This window comes from Globicephala melas, chromosome 17, assembly GCF_963455315.2.
Source record: "Globicephala melas chromosome 17, mGloMel1.2, whole genome shotgun sequence".
Lineage (NCBI taxonomy): Eukaryota > Metazoa > Chordata > Mammalia > Artiodactyla > Delphinidae > Globicephala > Globicephala melas.
In genome coordinates, this window is record NC_083330.1 from 20,374,380 (window position 1) to 20,395,855 (window position 21,476).

The window sequence follows — 21,476 nt, forward strand, 5'->3', positions numbered from 1 at the left end:
ATATAAACATGTCCACATGTCCACATCCATCTGATTTTAAAATCAGCTTTACTTCCATAGATTTATGTTTTATTGGTTCTGGGATTTCAGCATGAATCAAACCTGTTAATGAGAAGAAGTTACTTTACTGCTAATGAGAAGGAAAGAGAACTACCCATTCAATACTGTACTCCCTGGCCTCAGAAGTGACTTGGTTTAACCTCATTTGACTTGTTTTAATTGCCAGAATAACAACTCAAGACAGGATTCCATGAAGACCCTTGTATAAAATTGTATTTACCTTTTTTTTAATGACATTTTAAAAACCATACACTTTTTCTTGAAAACATCGAGAGAAAATAAGACCAGTTAAATATCGAGAGAAAATTACGACCTGGAAACATAAAGGCCTATTCTGTCTTGTTACATAACGTACATACTCTTTGAAGGAAAAAAAAAAAAACAAACATATACGAGAAATACTTGCCAAATTACTTGTGGTGATGAGTACAAATGTACACTACACACTAATTTTGGCTGCAGGGAACCCTGGAACATCAGTCCTATAGACAATATGGCCTATTGGTTTGGCTAAAAAGTCTGTTTGGAATTGCTGAAAACATCTTTTCTTAATAGAGTAACACTTCACTTACTGAGCGCTGTTAGGAAAAACAGCTTCCAAAGGAATCAAGGTTTTGCCTTTGAGTGCCAGCACATTTTGAAGGCTTCCTCAAATACAGCAATGTTAATGTCACTGCCTCCTTAGCCAAATGATACAGATTGTAAAGTACTTTTATTGATGATCCGAGGTCATTTTTTTAAGCCACAATTACTATTCAGTTATTCTTCAGAGTCCGTGTGTCCCTACTTTAAATGTTACCAGATTAGGGTTTTTAAATTCTTTTTTTCCATTGATACCAGGTTTTCTATTATTTCTTGTTACTATAAGCATGCTTGCTTTTTACCAGTGTTCTCTATGTCTTGTCTGTTATTTTTCATCTGTTGGTGAAAGTTCATTAGAAATCTATTCAAAATAAAGCAGCCCCTAATGGGAACTCAAAGAACTACGCCATGGGTAGAGCTCTGGTGCATGAAATCTATGAAAATCGGTTTGAATTTCTCAAGGCTTTGCTGGCCTTGGCCATTTCAGATAGTGATGCCAGTAATGTACCACAAACCTAAAAGAAATCATAAGAATCGTGGCTTGTATCTACTGATTATTTGCTGTAGCCTTTGAACTGGTTTTCTTGCTCTCATAACTCTTCACACATTATCACTGTGATCCTTTAAAAGAATGTAAGTTTGATGTCATTTCTCTGTTTAAAACCTTCCGGTGGTTTCCTCATCCTTAGAATAAATTCGGGTATCTTTTCACCCTGGCCTGCAAGGGCCGGCCCCGGATCCCCTTATCTCACTGCCTCATTTCCCACCTCTCTTGCTCGCTCTGATTTCTTGCTGTTCTTTGAACAGGTGATGGTCGCTCACCTGAGACCTTGGGCACTTGCCATTTTCTTATCCTGGCACCCCTTCTCTGCTTGGCTCTCTCCCTCTTTTCATTCAGATCTCTTCAAATTTCAGCTCCTCAGAGAGGATTTCCAGGAGCATGTAATTCAATACAGCGTCCCTTGTCACTCTCCATTCCCTTAGCCTGTTTTATTTCCTTCAGAGTACTTCTCACATCTGAAATGATCTTACAACATGTGTTTATTGTCTATCACCCCTCCAAGAATGTAAACTCCATGAAAGCCAGGGGTTTTGTTTTATTCATGAACACATCTCTGAGTACAGAAGAAGAATGCCTGTAGGGGCTCAAGAGATAATTTTTGAAAGAATGATATGTTATTTAATTCCCATTACAGTCCTAAGAGGTTGACATTACTGAATGCCCATTTCATAGGTTGAGCAAACTGAAACTCAGAGAAGTTAAATAAACCTGTCCGTACCCCACAGCCGCTAAGTACTGAAGGTGGGGGAGCTGGGAACAGGGGAGTGGGTCATGCCTTGTGTTCGCTTGGAGGGATGTATTTTAGATACGATCACTGAAGCCACTTGGATACACTAAATACACAAGTAGCAAACCTGACTTGAGAACAAGTTGCACGGGAGAGAAAAGAAAAATGTTAGTGTGGAAGTTCTTATTTTCTCAAAGGGGGACACTCAGGGATGAACGTTAATGTAGCTAAATGCGACCCAGTTGTCGTGAACTTTGGGCCCTGAGGCCGCTGGGGGGTGGGAACAGAAGCACCAGGGTTCAGGTAAGTCTCCTGGCAGCCACAGGGCAGCAGGGACTAGATAGAGTCTGAGGCTGTCACAGCAGCTTGGCCAGCAGGCCTGCGTCTCTGAGGGGAGGTGAAGCTCCCTGAGGCAGCACTAAGTGTACACCCACTGATGAGAAGGTGAATGCCAGCTGCCCTTAATGTGCTCTGTGCCAAATATCCTTAAAAGCAGGGAAAACAAAAGAAGGGAAACTATAAAGAAAAAAGACAGAGAGATGGGAGCGGTTGTGATACCCACTGGGGTAGCCACCGGCTCCTCCTTTGAGGATGGCCCTGTGGCCTCACTGTGGTGAGTCAGGTCCGCAGGCTGCCTCAGCTCTCAGTTCCTTCAGGGTCCGCCCTGGGTGCAGAGCTGCCAGGCCTGAGGTTGTGCCCTCCCCTGAGGCCACATTCACTGTCTGAGAGGTGGAGGTCAAAGGCCTGACTACTCTGGCCCCGCCTAGGACATCCTGAAAGACAAAATGCTCCAGAGATCTCCTCAGGGTTGGCCGAGGCTGGCAGGCCTGGCTTACAGTTGTTTCCTCTGCTATTCCTGCTTCTTCACCATTTCCTTTCACAGGCGTGGATCCCTAATCACTATCTTGTATTGATATTCTAACCCTTTTCGACATCTGTTTCTGCAGAACCCAACCTGTGATGTTAGGTTTCATCACTGGCTAACAAGATGTCTCTTGGTACACTGGAACCCAGAGGCAGCCTCTGGCTAGCCAATGATGAGCAGAACAGCCACAGTCTCTGACCTCATGGGGGGTTATCACTTAGTGATGGTGGCAGTGGCAGATGTTAAATGAAAAAAGAAAAAAAAATTGTACTAAGTGCCATTAGGGTCCGTAGAGAAGAAGAAAACCCTATAATATTGACAACCGTTAGTTAGCGTAGGTGTATTGTGTTTTCATGTTAAAATTATGACAATGTGGGCACCTACTCAGAATTCGCTATCAAAATAACACCATAACAAAATTGCTGGTAGAACAAAATCTTGTTAACTTTATTTCATCCTTTCAAATCTGCAGTCTCAGACGACCATTTACTTATAATGTCCTTATCAAAGTAGATCACTGGTAAAATAAAGACTCCGGGATATAGAAGGCAAAGGGAGATTCTAGTTGGGATCTACTGCTTTCCCCTTTCTGGCGGCCACCATTCTCCTAAGAACACCTGTGGTGAACTGCTTCCTGTCCTCCTTTAGGTGCATGGGGTGTTCGTGAGGGTATGTCACCCACATTTGAATGATCGGGAGCAGTATTTCTCCATCCTGGTTTAGGAATGTGCACATAATCTCGGGCTGACCAATAGCTGTGAGCTCCTGGACTTCGCCAGAACTATTAGGCAAGAAGCTCTCAGGCCAGTGGGATCAGAAAGCTGGTAAAACGGAAGTCTTGAGCTTCTGGTGGCCGTCGTTTGGCCTGAGAACGAAGCTGACTGAATCCTTTAAAAGCTGGCTTCAGAGAAAAACTTAAAATTACAATTGACACATCAGATCTGAAAGTTTAAAACAACAGGTCTTACTATTGTCATTTTATGATGTTATGGTGTCATTTCTGAAAATAAATGCCCACTCATCTCAGAGTCACCACAATCTTTTATTTTTAGAGTCTAACCTCTTTCCAGGAAGTAGTAGAATGAAGGAGCATTCTTAGTGGTCATTTGATAAAAACTATCCATTATTCTTTTTTTTTTTTTTTTTTTTTTGCGGTACGCGGGCCTCTCACTGTTGTGGCCTCTTCCGTTGTGGAGCACAGGCTCCGGACACGCAGGCTCAGCGGCCACAGCTCACGGGCCCAGCCGCTCCACGGCACGTGGGATCCTCCCAGACCGGGGCACGAACCCGCGTTCCCCGCATCGGCAGGCAGACTCCCAACCACTGTGCCACCAGGGAAGCCCTATCCATTATTCTTGACATTAAAAATTAAATGCAATGATTAAAAAAAAAATGTTACCATTTATATCATATGTTTAGAATCATGTGGTTTCCAGTGTGAGCAGAATTTAGTCGTGCCTGGAAAGGAACAGAGGGCAGTGGCTGAGAAGCACATGTCCTCATAAGACATACCTAAATAGTATGCTTAGGATGATTCATGCTAAGGATTTAGACAAAATACAGTTCTCCTCAGAGGAAACAATTTTAGCTTCTAAAGGGCATTCACTTCTGTCATCTCGATTCCTGATTTCAGTGGTTGCAGGCTGTGGACCTCTGTGCCGCACTTAGGACAAGCAAAGGACGCATCAAATAAGAAGCTACTCTTCACACAGTAGTAACAGAAAACATGCTCGCAGCCTATGGTGTGAGGCATGGTGGGCCACTCCCCACACAGAGAACACTGTCTGCCGCTGGTGGTCAGCGTGCTGTCACTGCTTGGAGCTCTGGTCAGAGGGATACACCATGAAGAGAGCTTGGCTTTCAACTTCTGGATACTGACAAGTGGTAAGAGGAAAATCAGAAACTCGGCAAAGCTGTGCCAGAGGAGTTCTCTATTCATATACTCAAAGCCTACTTCTCGGACATTTTGGGGCCTGCAAAACACAGAACGGATGCCCAGCAGACGCTCGGTCAAAGTTGCGAACTTGCCCCTTTGGAGGAAAATCAAGAAATTAATCAACCTGCCCAGCTTCAAAAGTCCAACCACGAGATTCATGCACTGCTTGGCTTTCCTGAAGGATGCTACGTGACGGTTTCGAAACAAATCGTAGCATCGTTCTTCTAACCACTTCCCACCGATTGTACAGACGGCATACCACAGCTTTTGATTTTTGCTCAGTGGCTGGTATCTCAGGTTTGGGGAAAAATCGTTCTTGTACTGAATATTCAAAACTGACTGTCCCACGGTGGCATTTTTAGAGTAGATGGTGAATCTCCATAAGAAAAGCCACAAGAATGCTTTCACCTCTGGTTCAAAGCGGGCTAACAGCCCTGGCTTAAATCCATGAAAGCACTGAGTAAACTGGGACCAAACGAGTTGCTCCAGGGCCTTGTTTAGTTCAAGTGCATCCAACTGGCTTATTCTTAGCACTCTGTCTGTCCGCTTCATATTCTCATCTCTGGAAGCCATGCCTTCTCTAAAGGTCTCTAGGAAAAAGTACAATTAGAAACCATCATCAAACAGTTGCAATCTTGTACTATCTTCTCGACTTACACTTGGAAAACTGTGACATACAAATGACACAGGACACAGAGGAGATGGGCTTTCAGTAGCATCAAAGCAGCACAGTAAACAGTCACTTCTTACTTGGAACTTCTTCCTCTTTCTTCTCTCTCTCTCCTCCCTCTCTTCTTTCCTTTCTTCTCCTATCTTTTCTTTCCATTCTTTTTTTCTGGCCCTCCTAATCAAAGGAATAACAAGTTTTAGCACGTTGCATCTTTTTTCCACAAACTTTCCCCTAGGTAGTCCTCCTGGGTCAGATATTTTAAAGGGAGATGATAAAATCCTGAGGCTAACAGCGATGAGGCTGAATAATAGCATGACCTATTAAATACACGAACTTAATAAATATGATGAACTATGTGGAACGTTGCAATGGATGGTAAGTCAAGACCTCAGTTTAATTTCCAGCACTTCTACTGACTCTGAAGGAATATTTTCAACAAGTCATTTAATGTGTCTCAAGAACACTTTACATTTGTAAAGGAAGTTAGGAGAAAACAAAATTAACCAGTAAGTATTTATTATTCTAGCACACACTCATAGAAAATAAATAGTAGCACAAAGCAACATGAATGCAGCAATGTCATTATTAAGGTGCACATACAGTTTTCTAAGAAAAAGAAACTATGATGTAAAAATAGACACTGAGATCATTTCATAAAAACACTAAGGAAACAAATAGGTGCTATAGGGATAAAAATCTTTTAAAATGAAATAGAAACAAGCTGATTAATGGTTAGCTGGGTATGACTGACTCATTCAAAATGCATTTATTAAATGCCTATTTTGTGCAAATCAATGAGATTAAACCACCCAGCAGCTACTGTTGTTAAGGAGTTTAGAGATTCTACATTTTACTTTAGGTATTTTACATTTTATTAATGAACTGGAAAATCCAATATATGACAAGAAATCTCTTTAAATTTAGTTTCTAAAACAGGCCCTCAACACACAGAGCTGGATCATGATCTCTGGGCCGTCAAAAGGCCTTTGCAAGGCCCGAGGCACTAAGGGAACACTGAGCTACAGATGGAGGCAGGGATCCCCGTGAAGTTCACTCTCACCAACTGTGCAGCAATTGTGACCTTGGTCAAGTCATTTCACCATGCCTCTGCTTTGGTTTCTTCACTTACAAAACTAAGGACCGGAGACAAAATGACCTCTAAAGTTCTTTCAAATTCTATTATAATTTTTTACAAAATTATACAAAAACAAACAAAAATAACTACTAAATAATAGGTGGTTTAGTGCTGTTTTCTTCTCAAACCAGATCCATGACAGGAATGCTTCTCACTGATAAATAGGGTGGGTGATCTCAACTTTTTCCCGCTTCCTGCAGCTCCCTCAAGACTTGACTTGGCAGCCTATAAGCTACAACAGTGCGGATTTTGGCTGCAAGTTCTGTGCAATCCTTGCCTCACACTAGCCAGGAGCTACAGGAAAGAAAGAAGGGGATTAGGACAGAGTGCCCTTTCTTCTCTGTTTTTCTAATCCATTCACGACTCTATCCCCTCCCAGCCTTTTCCTCATTCTGGCTGCTCTCAGCTCCCCGCTGGATGACATCTAATTGGTCTATCTTACCTTTTGCGTCCTTCAGTGCATTTCCCACAGGGCAATCCTTCTAAAACACAAGCCTCCCTAAACCTACCCCCAGGCTGCTTTCCTTCCTAATGCTTCAACCTCTAGTCACAAAGTGGCCCCCTCTCTTGTTCGCTAGTGGACATTTGCTGTCTGTTCCCATCACCTGGAACAGTCTGTTCCCATTCTTTAACTGAAAAACTCACATGAGACTAAGTTTTTAAGTACTAGCTTAGGGACCACTTCATTCTGACCCTCCAAATATGAGTTACCTGCCTCTCTAGCTGTTCCTTTAGCACCCTGTCCTTCCTCTTTCTTGGCCTTTATGTATTTACTGTTCGTAAAAAAAAACTACTTTTTTTTTTTTTTTTTTTTTTCCTGTACGTGGGTCTCTCACTGTTGTGGCCTCTCCCGTTGTGGAGCACAGGTTCCGGATGCACAGGCTCAGTGGCCATTGGCTCACGGGCCCAGCCGCTCCGTGGCATGTGGGATCTTCCCGGACCGGGGCATGAACCTGTGTCCCCTGCATCGGCAGGCGGACTCTCAACCACTGCACCACCAGGGAAGCCCCGTAAACTACTTTTGAACTATTTCCTCCACTAGAGGATAAGCCCTGTTGCGAAGATTCAGTCTTGTCACAGCTGAATCTTAGCAACTAGCGCAGTGCCTGATACACAGACCGCCTCCTGCAAATACTAGATGAGTGGAGTAGTGAACACAAAAGTCTAGGGTGGGTGAAGGGTAGAAAATACAAATTCCCATCCAAAAACCTTTAAAACTATTTCAAGTTACCATATCCAGACTGTTGATTACTACTTCTTTCAACATGTTTCTTGTGCATCTGCTGTTTCCCAATGAATGTGTCAGAGCCAGTGATAAAATGGGAGAACAGACAGTCTCAACCCTTGCAGAGATTATAATCTAGTGAGTGGGAGGAGGGGGAAAGGAAGAGTGTGCTGCACAAAATAACACTCAGGCAATTACAATAAGGTGTGATAGGTGATGTGCAAGGGGAACTTCAGAACATTTTGCTTGCACCTAGACCTCAGAAGGCCCAAGAAGGCTTTGGGGGGAGGCAAGATCTCTGCAGCTACCTGAAGGATCAGCAGTGTCAGGCAGATACAAGAAGGTAAGAAAACCACTCCAACAGAGGGAACGCTAGATGCCAAGGACAGGAGGGGTCAGGACAAAAGATCAGGCTGGAAAGGAAAGCAAAAGACGGAAGCTAAAGGCTCTAAAAGCCGGGTTGAGAAGGCTGCATTTTATCAAGAAGGTAATGAGGGAGCCACTGAATGGCTGTAAGCAAAGAACTAATCATTGCATTTTAGACAGCTTGTTCTGGCCACATGGAGAATGGATCAGAGGCTGAAAGACTGGAGGCAGAGAGACCAATTAAGATGACTGTTAACATGATTTACTGAGAAACTAATGATGGTCTAAATTAGAAAGGTATCAATGGGGATGGAGAAAAGCAGGTAGCTTTGAAAGCTTGGAGGTGGAAGAATGGACATGACTTAGTGAGAAGTAAGCCAAGAATAACTGACTTGAGTAATGAAGTGGATGGTAGTCCAATTCTCTGAAATAGGAAACACATGCAGAGATATAGATTTGAAGGGAAAGATAATAAATCTGTGTAGTTTTAGAGATCTGAGGCTCCTGTGAGACAGCTAAGTGGAAAAGCTCAGTAGGCAGTTATGGGGATATGACAGAGAAAATCTGGGTGGAGATTTTGAGTGTGAGCCCCCTCTCATGGGACCGATCTATTTTAAATTTACTTGATCTATTTAAATGCTACGATCAGGAAGGCAGTGGTCTAAAGATAGGTAGATCTTGTCCATTTACAGCACATTCGACTTTCTTTGTAACAACATCATCTTATTCTCATGGTTTCCTACTCCAGCTACTGTGGCATTTCATGGGTTACGTTCACTGCTAACGCAAACCTTTGGCCTTTCAATCTTTCTCTGCTGGGGTCTTCGCATCACACTCCTGTAGTCTCTCTCTGTGCTTCTAGTCTAGCGCTCTTCAAACCTCGGCACTCAACATGCGGAGGCCTTGTTAGATTGCGTCCCTCGGTTCCAGATTTTCTGATTCAGTAGGCCTGGAGTGGGAGCCAAGAATTTGCATTTCTAGCAAGTTCCCAGGTGATGTTGCAAATTACTGGGCTAGTCCATTTCCAAGCTGAATTCATAATTTTGTGGTCATATCTATCACCCATACAGCTCAATGCTGCATGCTGGTCTTCCCACTCATTTCTGCTTGGTTTTCATTCCTAGATCTACAGAGGTTCTTACAAATCTTCACTGATTCAGGCTTTCTCTTTCTGCTATTAAGTAGTCCTTGTGAGACTGAGACCATTCACAGATTCCACAATTTCTATGAACATCAATACATCCTAGCCCTGCCAGATGCCTGGGATGCAAAGATAAAGTCTTGTCCTGGCTCTCACTTTAAAGACTCCCACCAAGGTCTGCACAAGGGAAGCAGGCAAGGTGATGGACAAGTCAGGCATTAGCGAAGGTAGATGGTATTGCAAGGTTCTCAAAGACACTCCATAAATCTTAAAACTATCTCAATAGAAAAGAATCCCAAAATTTATGTAAAAAATCATCAGTGATTATTTTTCTCACTTTCTTCTGCAGTTTACAAATCTTCTCTAATTAACATAACATTTATGTAATTAAGAAAAGAAAAAACTAAAACACTATTTGAAAAACCTCATAAGCAAACCAAACTCTATAAAGTTACTTATTCTTATTTACCAAATCATGTCTTTTTTACCTCATTATAGCCCCTGGGATAAAGTACAAACTTCTTAGACCTAACCTACCTCAATTCTGTCTTCATCTCTGTAACCATATAACCCGTTATTCACCAAAGAACCTTTAATTGCAGACTATCCTTCGGTCCTGCCTTTGTACCTTTTCTCATGTACCTAAAACACTTACCTTCCCCAGCAACTCCTCCTACCGCCCTCAACCATCTGCCCTTCACATTCCAACCCAGTTACAACATTTTCCACGAAACCTTCATAATTACCTCCAACTCCCACTGTCAGCATTTTTAACTCTGACAACAATTGTCCGTGTCACATGCTTGAGCCCTCAACTCTTTGTACTGTGATTTCAGTAGTGTGAATACATCTTCTCTCCCTAACTTGACCATAAACTAGTTAAGGGAAAGTGCCTCATACTTGCTTCTCAAAGTGCTTGCCACCCACAAAGTGACTTTGATACCTAACTCAGTTTTCCTCATGCAAAATTCTATAAATCCTTCAGGATAGGTGGGAATACGGTATATGCAACTCTTCTACTGTAACAGTATCAACAACTCGGCGTCTTCCCCAGGTTTCGTATTCTGTGGTCAGCAAGATAGGGGAAATTCTCTTATCTGTAAAAGTACTCCTGAAAAAGCTCGGATCATACTGGACATCGATATCAAGTCCAACACTACAAGTCCCCTCCCCTCACCCCTTCCCTGCCCCCAACTTAAACTGGATGGATTGCTATTCTTCTCAGTTGAGGGTCAGATGAGAAGGATGGCTTGTGTTAGAGCACCAGTTGTGCCAATTTATGTATCTTCAGATATTAGAGTCACAATCAGTTCTTAGTAATCTTATAGAATTTACCACAAAGACAGGCACACAGTAGTTGCTTAGTAAAGATTTGCTGATCCCATATGCAGTGGAATGAGTAGTTTGGTAGTGAATCTGTACTGACTGAACATTGCTGAGAGCAGATGAACTGGAGGTTGAGGGGACCTATCTCTTCTCAGGTCCCTTACTTGTATGTAGGGAGAAACTGCTCAGAGAGAGTGGCTTCTCAGAGGAATCATCTATTTCAACTCCCTCATTTCTGGAGGAATCATACTGACGGACATTTAGTAAAGACAGGAATTTTTAATGGCTGCCAGAAAAGAAGACTTAACACACTCTCTAACCAATCCAGTATTTAACAATCCTTATTATCAAAAAAATTCTTTCTTATCCCTTCTGTTACAGTTTAACATTTTTTTTTTCCTTCCTTTTCTTCGCCCCAGGCCTGGCCTCGGGGTAGATTAAGAACAGCTGGGCTCGATCTCCTCCCTACAGAAGACTCTTTACTAGAGCAGAAGACTATTATTAACTACTCTTTGGCCTTTGCTCTTCCAGATAAATAATTTGTTTCTCTGTTTTTTTTGTTTTAGATTTTAGTTTCCAACATTTTAGTCATTTTTGTGACTTCTTTTAATTGTAAACATAGAACAGACACTGTCCATTATGCACCATAGTTTGTTAAAGTAGAATAGCCTTCCTATTGCTCTATATTCTTGTCTGGCAACTGTGACAGAGTAGAAAGAGCAGATTTAAAATCTGATGGACTTGGACTCAAGTTCCAGCTTGGTCATTTAGTTGCTATGTAATCTTAAAAAAGTCATTAGCATCAGATTCTTCTAGAAGTTGGAAATGAACCACTACCTGACAATGCTGGTGAGATTAAAGCAGATAATGTTATGAAAGTGGTTTGGAAACGGGAAAGCAGTATTGTTATTGTACTATTGTTACTTTGGTTAGGGATGAGCATAAGAAGAAAAAGACTCGGTGGATTTTACCAAATCTCATCTGAAAAGACTGAAATCTTCATTATTACTCATCTAATACCTCAGTCGACCTGTGGTAAAAGAATGTTTTTTTCCCCAGGAAATACTGACTACACCATTAAAACATAATTGGGGCAGCTACACAGTGAACGTGATGGCACCTTGATGTGGGCATGTGTGGGGGCCGGACGGGAAGGGGAGAGACATGGTCCAGTGGAACTCATCACACCCTTCACTTGCATCTTATCTGAGAGGAGATGTTGGGGTGGGAATCCCGAGAGAACAGGGGTGGGTGCCAGCATGACCTGCTCTCTGGGCTGTTTCACCTGCATCCACGTGGCTGTGCCTGTTGATCCGGAAGCAGAGAAACCTCCAGAATGCACACCGATAGCACCTGACTCTACGGTGCTTCGCTGAACAGGGCCTGATACAGGCAGTCCAAGACGGGCGTCCAACCTTGGTTCCTCACCAACACACCCCATTCAGTTCCTCCCCCGCTGCCCCCCGCTGCCTTCTGGCAGGTCAGTTATTCTAGAATACTGGCTTTAGAGAAGGGCAGTGCTCAAGAGCAGAAGAAACTGATGAAATCGAAATAACTAGAAGTTCCATTCATCTGATTATAGAACTTCTTCCTTCCACTGTCATACAATAATATTTGCCCATAATGGGTATAGAGCACAGAAAAATGCCACAAGTGCCTTAAAATCACATAAAGTTATTCTCAGTCTAATGTAAGAAGTTGGTGTTTCAGTGAATTCGAATTCTCTGACAAATGGCTACTCAATTTAACCAATATTTATGGAGTGCCGACAAAATGCTGGGCATTTTCCTAGGTACCAGAGATTCGGTCCAAATAGTTAAGTCTCAGTTAACTTCTTTTTAGTCAAGCATTTCTAAAGAAATAGGATGCTATGGTAATCAAGACTAGCCATTGATCTCTGAAGCAAAGAATGGATCTCAAAATAGGAAAACACTATAAAGGGTCACAAAACTCCCCGGGGCAGAAAAGAGAAAAATTGCATATAATGTTGTGCAACATCCAGAAATATGCAAGCACTGACACTGGCCATGGTCTATCTGGGAAACACAGGGATGGGTTCCAACAGGAGCTGCGTCCTTCGTTATTTAATTCCCATCAATGTCTTTGCACTTGTTAGGAAATAAAGAAAAAAGTCGCCTGCTGTGACCAGAGCTTAAGGGCTTGGCAGGAGAGACTGGCTGAAGAGTCAACACCCTGCAAAAAGACCCTGTTTTAAGGAAATTGCATTGATTTTGTAGCCATGAGTAATCACTGAAGAGAAGAGACATAACAGGATATAAATTTTAAAAGATTAATCTGATGGTGGAGTTCAAGAAGTTGAAGAAAAGGAAAACTGCAATTCTGGAAGACCAGTTACAGGACTTCTTTTTTTTTTTTTTTTTGTGCGGTACACAGGCCTCTCACTGTTGTGGCCCCTCCCGTTGCGGAGCGCAGGCTCAGCAGCCCAGCGGCCATGGCTCATGGGCCCAGCCACTCCACGGCATGTGGGATCTTCCCGGACCGGGGCACGAACCCGTATTCCCTGCATCGGCAGGCGGACTCTCAACCACTGCGCCACCAAGGAAGCCCCAGTTACAGGACTTCTGCAACCTTTCAAGGGCCTTAACTAAGGTGCTTATTAATAACTTTCTGAACAAGTCATAGTAATTTAACTCGCTTCACTGACAACTATGAAAATAAAAAAGATTACAGTGTCCTCACATTTTTTAATCAAAAATCCCCAACTCTTCTGGTAAACCAATGCTTTCCTGACTGTTACATTGATCGCTAACCACACCCAACTATTGGTCAGTCTACTTCTACCTTCAAGAGTTTAAGTATTAAAAATCCCATATTATTGGTTCTTGTAGGTTAGCATCTAATTTCACAAAAGTAGGCTCAAACTTGAATAGTTAAAAAAAATACAAGCTAATCTTTTTTCAAAAAAGTTGGGATTGTTTTGAATTGAAACAAACACCATCAGATTTAATTCAAATTGATTTTTCCAGAAGGCCAAAATCAGGTGATGCTTTTTCCTACTCTGCCGTGAAATCTCATTCTTTTAATACACAATCCTATCAACCTCTTCCTCCCCACTCCCCATTTCCCAAACTATACTAAGTTAAGATTCTAAAAAGTTAACCCAGGGGGAAACATGTACGGCCATGCAAAGAGACTTATACAATAATTAATTAGAAGCATAATTGGCACTAAATAAATTAGTGTTTAGTGAAGGATGCTATGTTAAGGATATGTGAAAAAGAGGCTTAAGGCAAAAATCAAGACCAGATAAAAAGTATAGCACCTATGAGGGTTAGTGTCATTAACTTGTCACATAAATATGTTTAAGACAAAATGATCTAGCACTAAAAACTATTAAAAAGGTCTCCTGCTGGTATTTTATCACTAGACAGGTCACACTGCTTTTCTTTCACAGAGAAAAAAACAACTGAAAATTCGTTTACTAAGAGCAGCGATATATAACCTTATCCCTTAAATAACTCAGGCTTTCTTTTTAAGCTTTTCATTCCCCAAATAAAACTCTGTCATCTATATTGCATTCCAAAACCAAAACAAATGACTGTATCTCACTAAAGAGGGAAGCAGCATTTTTCAGGATGTATTCCAGAGCTTTTATTGAGTATAGTACAAATTATGAATGAATATATTTTATTTAAAAATATGCTATTGACAGAAATCTATCAATAATAATGTGGGTATTGTCAAGGGCCTGTCAATATTAATGTAATTATGATTAAGGGGATAACATGGATTTTTACCTGTAATACCAAGTAACATCTCCTACATTACTGCTATCAATATACACATTATTATTGACCTGTTCCAAGATGCTCAGTACTAGATGTATTACCATTAGGCATGTTTGTCAATGCATACTGCCGACAAAAATTTTACACTTAAATTTACAGTCCTGTAAACTTTGTCAGCAGAAACATGTGATTCCCACGTAATCGCTAAGGTTTCAAACCCATCCATATGCACCCCCGCTCCCTGCCAGACTATCCTTTTCTAGATCCACAATAATCAACTAATTTTTAGTATAACAATGTTGCTACCACACTATCCTAAAGGTTCTAGTAATCAAAATGGAAGAGACCATTTTTGCCTTTTAGGTTTTAAAAAAAAAAATTTAATCAGCGTTTCATATTAGGAGGTTATATGAAAAAAGTTCTATAACCCAAGATCTTAAGCTTTGAACCTATACCCTACTATTTTATTTCCTTTGTGTAGTCAGATAGATTTACTGTCCATTGTATTGAAATCAATACTAATAAATGGGACATGCATCAAAGAGAGATTTAACAGGACACTGATTCCCAGAACACATTTCAAACATGAGCAAAAGAGAAAAAGCTATGGCTGGGACCCATTAGAACACAGTGACCTCTGGCACTGTGAACAGGCCTAGAAATCAACAACTGTAAGTTCAAATCCCACTTCTGCCACAGGCTTGCTAAGTGACTTGTCACTGCTCTTTTGTTCCTCTCTTTCATCAAATATGAACTAAGTCTCAATAGTTTACAGATATCTGATGATACAAATCCCAATTGTTCTCATTTGGATACAGACAAGACATGCAGAATTTGAAAATTCCCTTATGGACACTAGATCTCTGAATTACTCTTAACTTAAATGCAATCCTCATCAATTTCCAAATAGAATTTTTCTTTTTGGGGGTGCTAGTGGGTACGCAACAAAATGTCTTTAAAATATATCTGGAAGGATAAAGTTCCAAATAGTATACATTTCTCAAAAAGACGAACAATGATAAGTAACTTGCCCTATTAGAGGGGAAATACTCTTTTTATTTGGAGACAGTTGGGAATTCAACTCAAAGACTACAGTCTTCAAGACTATAATTAGTCGTACACAATTGAGCACCTTACCTATTTCACTTATGGTTATTTACTCAAGTATCTACAAGTAACACAAAATACTTTTTTTTAAACCTGAGAACAGAATTGCCCATTACTTCGGCCTCACTTCACAAATACATTTTTAAGAAGACAGCACGGCACTCATCATCTTTTCTTTCAGAAAGTTGATACTTCTGAGTCTTTGAGAAAGAAAGCACATTGTGGAAATAAAGAGCAGATGTCTGAGTGAACGTGGGTGAGGGGAGTTAAACTGCTTCTGATTAGTTCTGTATTCTAGCCCAGGTTTACCAACAGGCTGTGTGACTCTGGGCAAGTCATTTTACCACATTGTGCTCTTTAGCAGTTAAAAAAAAAAAAAAAAAAAAAAAAAAGCACTGTAAAAAGTCTACCTCTCTAGAATCCTTATAGGATTTTAGGAAACCTTGGAAGAGGAAGAGAAAAAAATAAAAGAACAGTCATTTCCAACTGCAGAAATGGTTCATGTCGAACATGAGTTTGGAAAAGGCTAGAGAAAGCGGAGAAATCAGAACGGTGGTACCCATGAGACAGACTCAATACTCGTGGAAAAAAGTAGCGAAGCCTGATGGAAGAGAAACCCAACCAATCTGTGAGTTTACAACTGCAGTAAACCTGTACCACTTACTTTCTGGTTATGAAGTGCTAATAAGCAACGACCACAGCTAAGTGTCCTTTGCAAAATTAAATATTAAATCATTTAATCCTTACAATATTATGAAAGAGGTTCTTTCAGTATTTGTGTTTTAAATCAAGGAAACTGAGGCACAGCGAGATGAGCTGGCTTGTATGAAAATCACACAGGCAGAAGTGGTGGGGCCATGCTCTGTACCATCATCCTCTATGGACAAGGTGATGATGGACCTAAAAGATGAACATAAACACTTCAGTATGGCACTGCAGGACATGCAGATGGGGCTATTTTAAGTGGCTAAGTACTAAGAGATGAAGATTGCAGGCATGAACTACAGCAAAAATTGCAATCCAAGGATGAACAAACAGCAACTACATGAAACTTACAGAGCAAATAGATCTTTAAGTACTCTATAAATCTGGAAAAAAACCTGAGGATATAATTGCCTAAGAAGAGAATTCTAACTGACTTTAAGATTATTGGAACACAGGTTTAATTGCACATTTTATGGCACTTGAGAGAATGTGAGAAGAGCCATGAAGGAACAGAGGTATTAGCAATGGAAAAGGAGGAAGTACCATGGGATACATACTATGTATGAGGCACTAGACATTTTCTTTACAGTTCTTTACCTCATTTAATCCTCATAACACAGTAAATATTAAGCCCATTTTAAGAAGTAAAAAATTAAGAGAAGACTGACAACCTGTTTAAGGTCAAGCTGGTGCTTAGTAAATCTCTGGTAAACACTAGAGAAATGGTGGAACACACAAAAGGAAGTTAGTAGTATGAGTATTTGGTAAGCCTGGATCAAATTCAATCCCACAGAGCTCAAAACAGAATTTTTCCCTCATGACCTTTCTGAACACCAGCCTGCCAGTCAAGCTCTCAGGACCGTAGACAGGAAGAAATTCAAGGAATCTGGTAAAGCTGCCCGAGTTGCCTGGGATGCACCTCATCTACTTTCCCTGTCTTTCCGTGTGGTCAGAGAACCATTCAAAGAGACTCAATATCAAATCTGAACCAAAGGAATACGGGGGTGAAAAAAGGAGGTGCAAACATTCATTTAACTATTATGAACATACACCATACACAAGGTAGAGGCAATGCCAACTCACCTGCCTGACACTGTAAAGGAATGGGTATACATAATCAAACAGAATTACTCCAGAGCTCTTGGTTTTCATGTTTTTATAATAAGAAGAAAGAAAAGAAAACTGGGATGAAATTTTATCTCACCTTATTGACAGGCAGGTAAGAAGGAAGAGTTCTGGAAAATAAAATGAAACAAGATAAAAAGCAATGTAGAAAAGGGCATTTTGATTCCAAGGTGGGAAAAGGTTGGGAAGTTAACAGCCCACAATGGGAAGTACAGAGGGTGCTAGACATCCTCTTCCCTGCTTCCACGTCCACATCCAGAAATCACAGCGATGGCACTTGCAGTGCCAGGATTACAGATGCGGGGCAAGTGCGGGCAGTTTGGGGCTTTCCTCCTGAGGTTTCTTCCACCTTCCAAAGGAACTGAGGAGGAACATGGAATGTTTAGAAACTGCTGTCATTTCACAGTGAAGAGAAAAAAGGGAAAGTCCAATTTGCTTCTAGGTTGTCCAACCCAGATAATCAAGGGAGGGAAAAAAAAAAAAAAAAAGAGGCAGTGATTCAGAGCAGAACTTTCGTCCAGAAATAAAGATTGTGCATACTGCATACCTTTTCCTGTGCTAGAGGAACCGGAGCATGGTGGAGTGCAAGAGGCAAAGAAACTTAAAATATACTTGATGCTGTGAGGAAAACATGGGGCCAGGCCTTGGAAATTTACTAGTAACGTGAGGTTAGGTAACACTGCTAACATCTTTATGGTTCAGCTACCAAAAATGGAAAATGGAAAACATCTGCCTTCCCTATTGCAAAGACTACTATGAGCTTCAAATATAAGCAAAAATTTTATGGCTAAAATTTTAAAAAGTACGGGGAAAAGAGAAAAGGAAGTACGACTCTGATCAAAAAGAAAGAAACTTAAAATTTGTATCTATTAAATAAGGTTGAATATAGACACGTTTGTGGCTTTTGGTAATGAATTAACTGTGAACATATACACTTTATTGTTTAAAAAACTGTAATAATCAAAGGAATGCACCTTGAATACAAATGAAAAATTAACCAAAGAAACAAAATTTTAATGCTAGAAGGAAACAGATCATCTAGTCTAAAATATGAATTTAATCTTCCTAACGGGATCCCAGTTTTTCAAGCAGAACAGAAAAAATAGCTGTTCTTGTAAAATACTGCTGAGGGTCTGCTTGTTTCATCTCTCCTCTGCATGGCTCCAGTAAATTTCTACAGAAGTCCTCCTATGGAACAGTTTTAAAATCACAGATTGAGGTGCTACTCCTAATTTCTAAAAATGAGGAGAATAAGGCTAAGAGGTAGACCTGGTCAGGAGTTGAACTCAATTCTCTTGATTTAGTCTAGCATGCTCTCTACTATGTCCTGTTACTTCTATTTTCTTTCCTTTTTTTTTTTTTCCTAAGGAAAAAAATAAGGGGTTCTCCTTTTAACTTGTAAATAATTCCTAATTCCACTCTCTCTTTTCTTCCAAATCTCTTTATGGCCCAAAACCATTCAACTCTAATCTTTCTGGATACAAGTAATGGATAATATGGGCAAGATCAGGAAGAAGATAAAGTGAAAAAGAAAAAGGAAGCGTCAGCCATCCCAAGATTATTCTGTTCAGGCTTAACTAAAGGTAACTCATCATGGGAAGGTATTTAGACGACAAACTGTGGTGTGGATGGAACCTCAGCCTCCCTGTAATTGCTTGAAACTGTCCAGGTATATAGTGTTCCAGGGACATCATAGAATACAGACGTGTTGTGAACGGTCAACAACTTGGTCTGATTCTGTGAACAGCCCTTTCACTAAATGTAGTATTTTTGGAAAATGGGACCTAAAGAAATAAGTAAACAAACAATGAGTTTTAATTAAAGGCCTCAGAAGAACAATGATTTTTACATTCTATCTCTTACCAGAAATCAATGTTAAACATAACACGCTCATCGCAAGCAATTTTCTAAGAAAATTCTCAATAACTTTTTCTCCCCAAGAAAATTAAAACTGCTTTTGAGTTCATAGTCTTTCAGAAATGTTGGAAACTTAAGCATACTCAACTTTTTTGGTACCAAACATAACATTTTACATGAACCATCAGATATTAAAGTTTTGACCCTGAATAATTCTTAAGCCGTTCGTAACAGTTAAATCTCACCACCGCCAAGTGCGGGGAAAAGATTTCCAAGTGCGTGTCTAGAAAGTCACTTCGCAGAATGCAAAGGAGCTCAAGTCTAGCTGTGTTTCTTTTTTTCTTTTTAATGGTGCGATCCTAAGACTATTTTTAGGAGTTTACGTTTGTCTCACTGCCTTTCCCCAAATCAGATTGTGACTGCCTCTTCCAGGAAGACAATACAACAGGGAAACAAGTAAAAGGCGACAATTACAAGGTCGTGAAACTCCACGCCCTCCCAGCTGTAAGCAAGACCTCAGGTCCGCACTCCGGCTCTCTCGGGCGACACTGACCTTAGGAGTCTGCGAAACGCCCCGCTCCAAGTAACTGTTCCTGAAACATTCTTTGGGAAGCTTGGCTTTTCCTAGCAGAACCTGGGCTCTCCAAGCTTCCGGAACTCGCGGGTTTACGTAGTGACGCAGCACCCGGAAGTGCCTGAAAAAAAGGGGAAACTAAACCAACGAGAACCACGCTTTAGCGCGCCGCGGAACAGCGAATGTCCATGTGCCGAAGGCCGAAGGGCCGAAGAGCCGAAGAGCCGAAGAGCCGAAGGGCCGAAGAGGACATCCGCGCGCGGTGATTGGTCGGCTGGCAGTGGAGGAAATCCGTATCTTATTGGCAGGAGAGTGGCGAACGCGGGGGGGCCGCGCGTGGAGAGACCTCGGTGTCAGGGGTCGCTGGGAAGCAGGGGCTCTCGAAAGCAAGGCTTTCCCTGCCCTCGGGCGCCGGCAGCTGGCCTCCGCACAAGCGCCGCCGAGTGGCGGCGGGGCGCCTCCGCGTCTCGGGGGCTCTTCGCTTGCCCCGGGTGGAGGGCCTACCGCGGGATAGCTCCATTGGGAAGGGAGACTCTGGCTAGCGCGGCAGCGTCCGAGCTGGGGCAGTTTTGCGGCGCGGCGCTGCCTTAGGGGTAGGGGTGGGGGTGGGGGGCGGGGCTTGTTGGCCTCTGCAGGCTCAGGGAGGCAGGTGGCCCCGTCTAGTCGGCCATCCACCCTGCAAAACCGCGGCTCGGGAGGCCCAACCGGGCGAGCTGGACGCGCTCGCAGCACTGGGGGCCGTGAGCTCCCGGCCGCAGGGTCGGTGTGAATCACCCCAGAGCTCTTAGAAACACCGACAGCCAGGTTGCCCAGTTCTGGGGAAGTGAGGGGGGATTTCTAGGACTGGGGCCCGACGGAAGGTATTTTTTGAGCGTTCACCAGGCAATTATGTGTAGTCGGCGTTGAGAATCGCCACTGCCTACTCATGGATGGCACTGTCGGGCTGGTTTGAGTGAAGTCAGGTGCGTAAAGTTTCCTGCACACAGTAGGTCTTAAAAACGTTTGAGCTCGTCTCCCCTGGCCCCGCCTTCTCGCCAGGAGCAATCAGTCCTACAATAGCTGTATTGATAGACATTGGAGAGCTCATCCTGTAGAAGCAGTGATGCAAGAAAGCGTCGGGTTTTTTTTTTTTAATTATCCCGTGGAACACTTGTTATTCAGAATTTAAAACATTATAGATAAGATAAAAGAACATTTCTCAGTGAAGTCTAATACTGTTCAAATTCATTTTTACCTGAAAGATACACAGTTAACACCACAGATAGCTGGAATTTTCTTGTCTTCCATACATTAAGGAGTTCTCAGGTCAGGCCTAGGAGGATGATGGTGATGGTTTCTCCAAATAATGAAATTCCCACTATGGGAACCAAGAGTACAAGTGATATAGAGTAGGAGCTCCAAGCTGAAAGGGTGTGTTGTTCCCTTAGGTACAGAAGGAGAGGTTTCTGCAGAGCTCGAGTCGGCCAGCTAGTAGCCACTAGCCACCTGAAGTGTGGGTAGGCCAGATTGAGATCTGCTCTAAGTGTAAAATGCACACTGGATTACTAAAATAAGGTATGAAAAGCAAAGAATGGGAACTGTTCATTTGTTATATTGGTTACATATCAACATGAGAATGTTTTGGAAATTTTAAAATTACATATGTGACTCCTGTTACACTTATATTGGATAGGGCTGTTCTAGCTCTTTGAAGAAGACCAAGTCTTTCATGTAGCAGTTGTGAAGGAAGGCAACCATATTGTACTTCTCAGGTGGACCTACATC

General features: G+C 41.8%; 1 protein-coding gene across 2 annotated transcripts; it reads right to left on the reverse strand.

The window, feature by feature from the left end:
* Nucleotides 1-595: 595 nt before the first annotated feature.
* On the reverse strand, nucleotides 596-19,831 carry PEX2 (peroxisomal biogenesis factor 2). 2 transcript variants are annotated; one of them, XM_060287474.2, is made up of 4 exons: nucleotides 19,692-19,831; nucleotides 17,361-17,391; nucleotides 5,483-5,576; nucleotides 596-5,322 (listed from the first exon to the last, which is right to left on the reverse strand). In XM_060287474.2, the coding sequence occupies exons 3-4, from the start codon at nucleotides 5,556-5,558 to the stop codon at nucleotides 4,388-4,390; spliced, it is 1,011 nt and encodes a 336-aa protein (XP_060143457.1). In that variant the 5' UTR covers nucleotides 5,559-5,576; nucleotides 17,361-17,391; nucleotides 19,692-19,831; the 3' UTR covers nucleotides 596-4,387. The 2 variants fall into 2 exon arrangements, with proteins under 2 accessions (XP_060143457.1, XP_030715391.1); XM_030859531.3 differs by lacking the exon at nucleotides 17,361-17,391.
* Between the last annotated feature and the right edge of the window lie 1,645 nt (nucleotides 19,832-21,476).

What these genes read in the sequence shown, in the direction of transcription:
- PEX2 (XM_030859531.3), bottom strand. Translation starts at nt 5,558, where the DNA reads ATGGAAAGAAAAGATAGGAGAAGAAAGGAAAGAAGAGAGGGAGGAGAG. An exon ending in GAAAGAGGAAGAAGTTCCAA is followed by an intron (nt 5,323 to 5,482) that starts GTAAGAAGTGAC and finishes ACTTTTTCCTAG; the next exon opens with AGACCTTTAGAGAAGGCATG.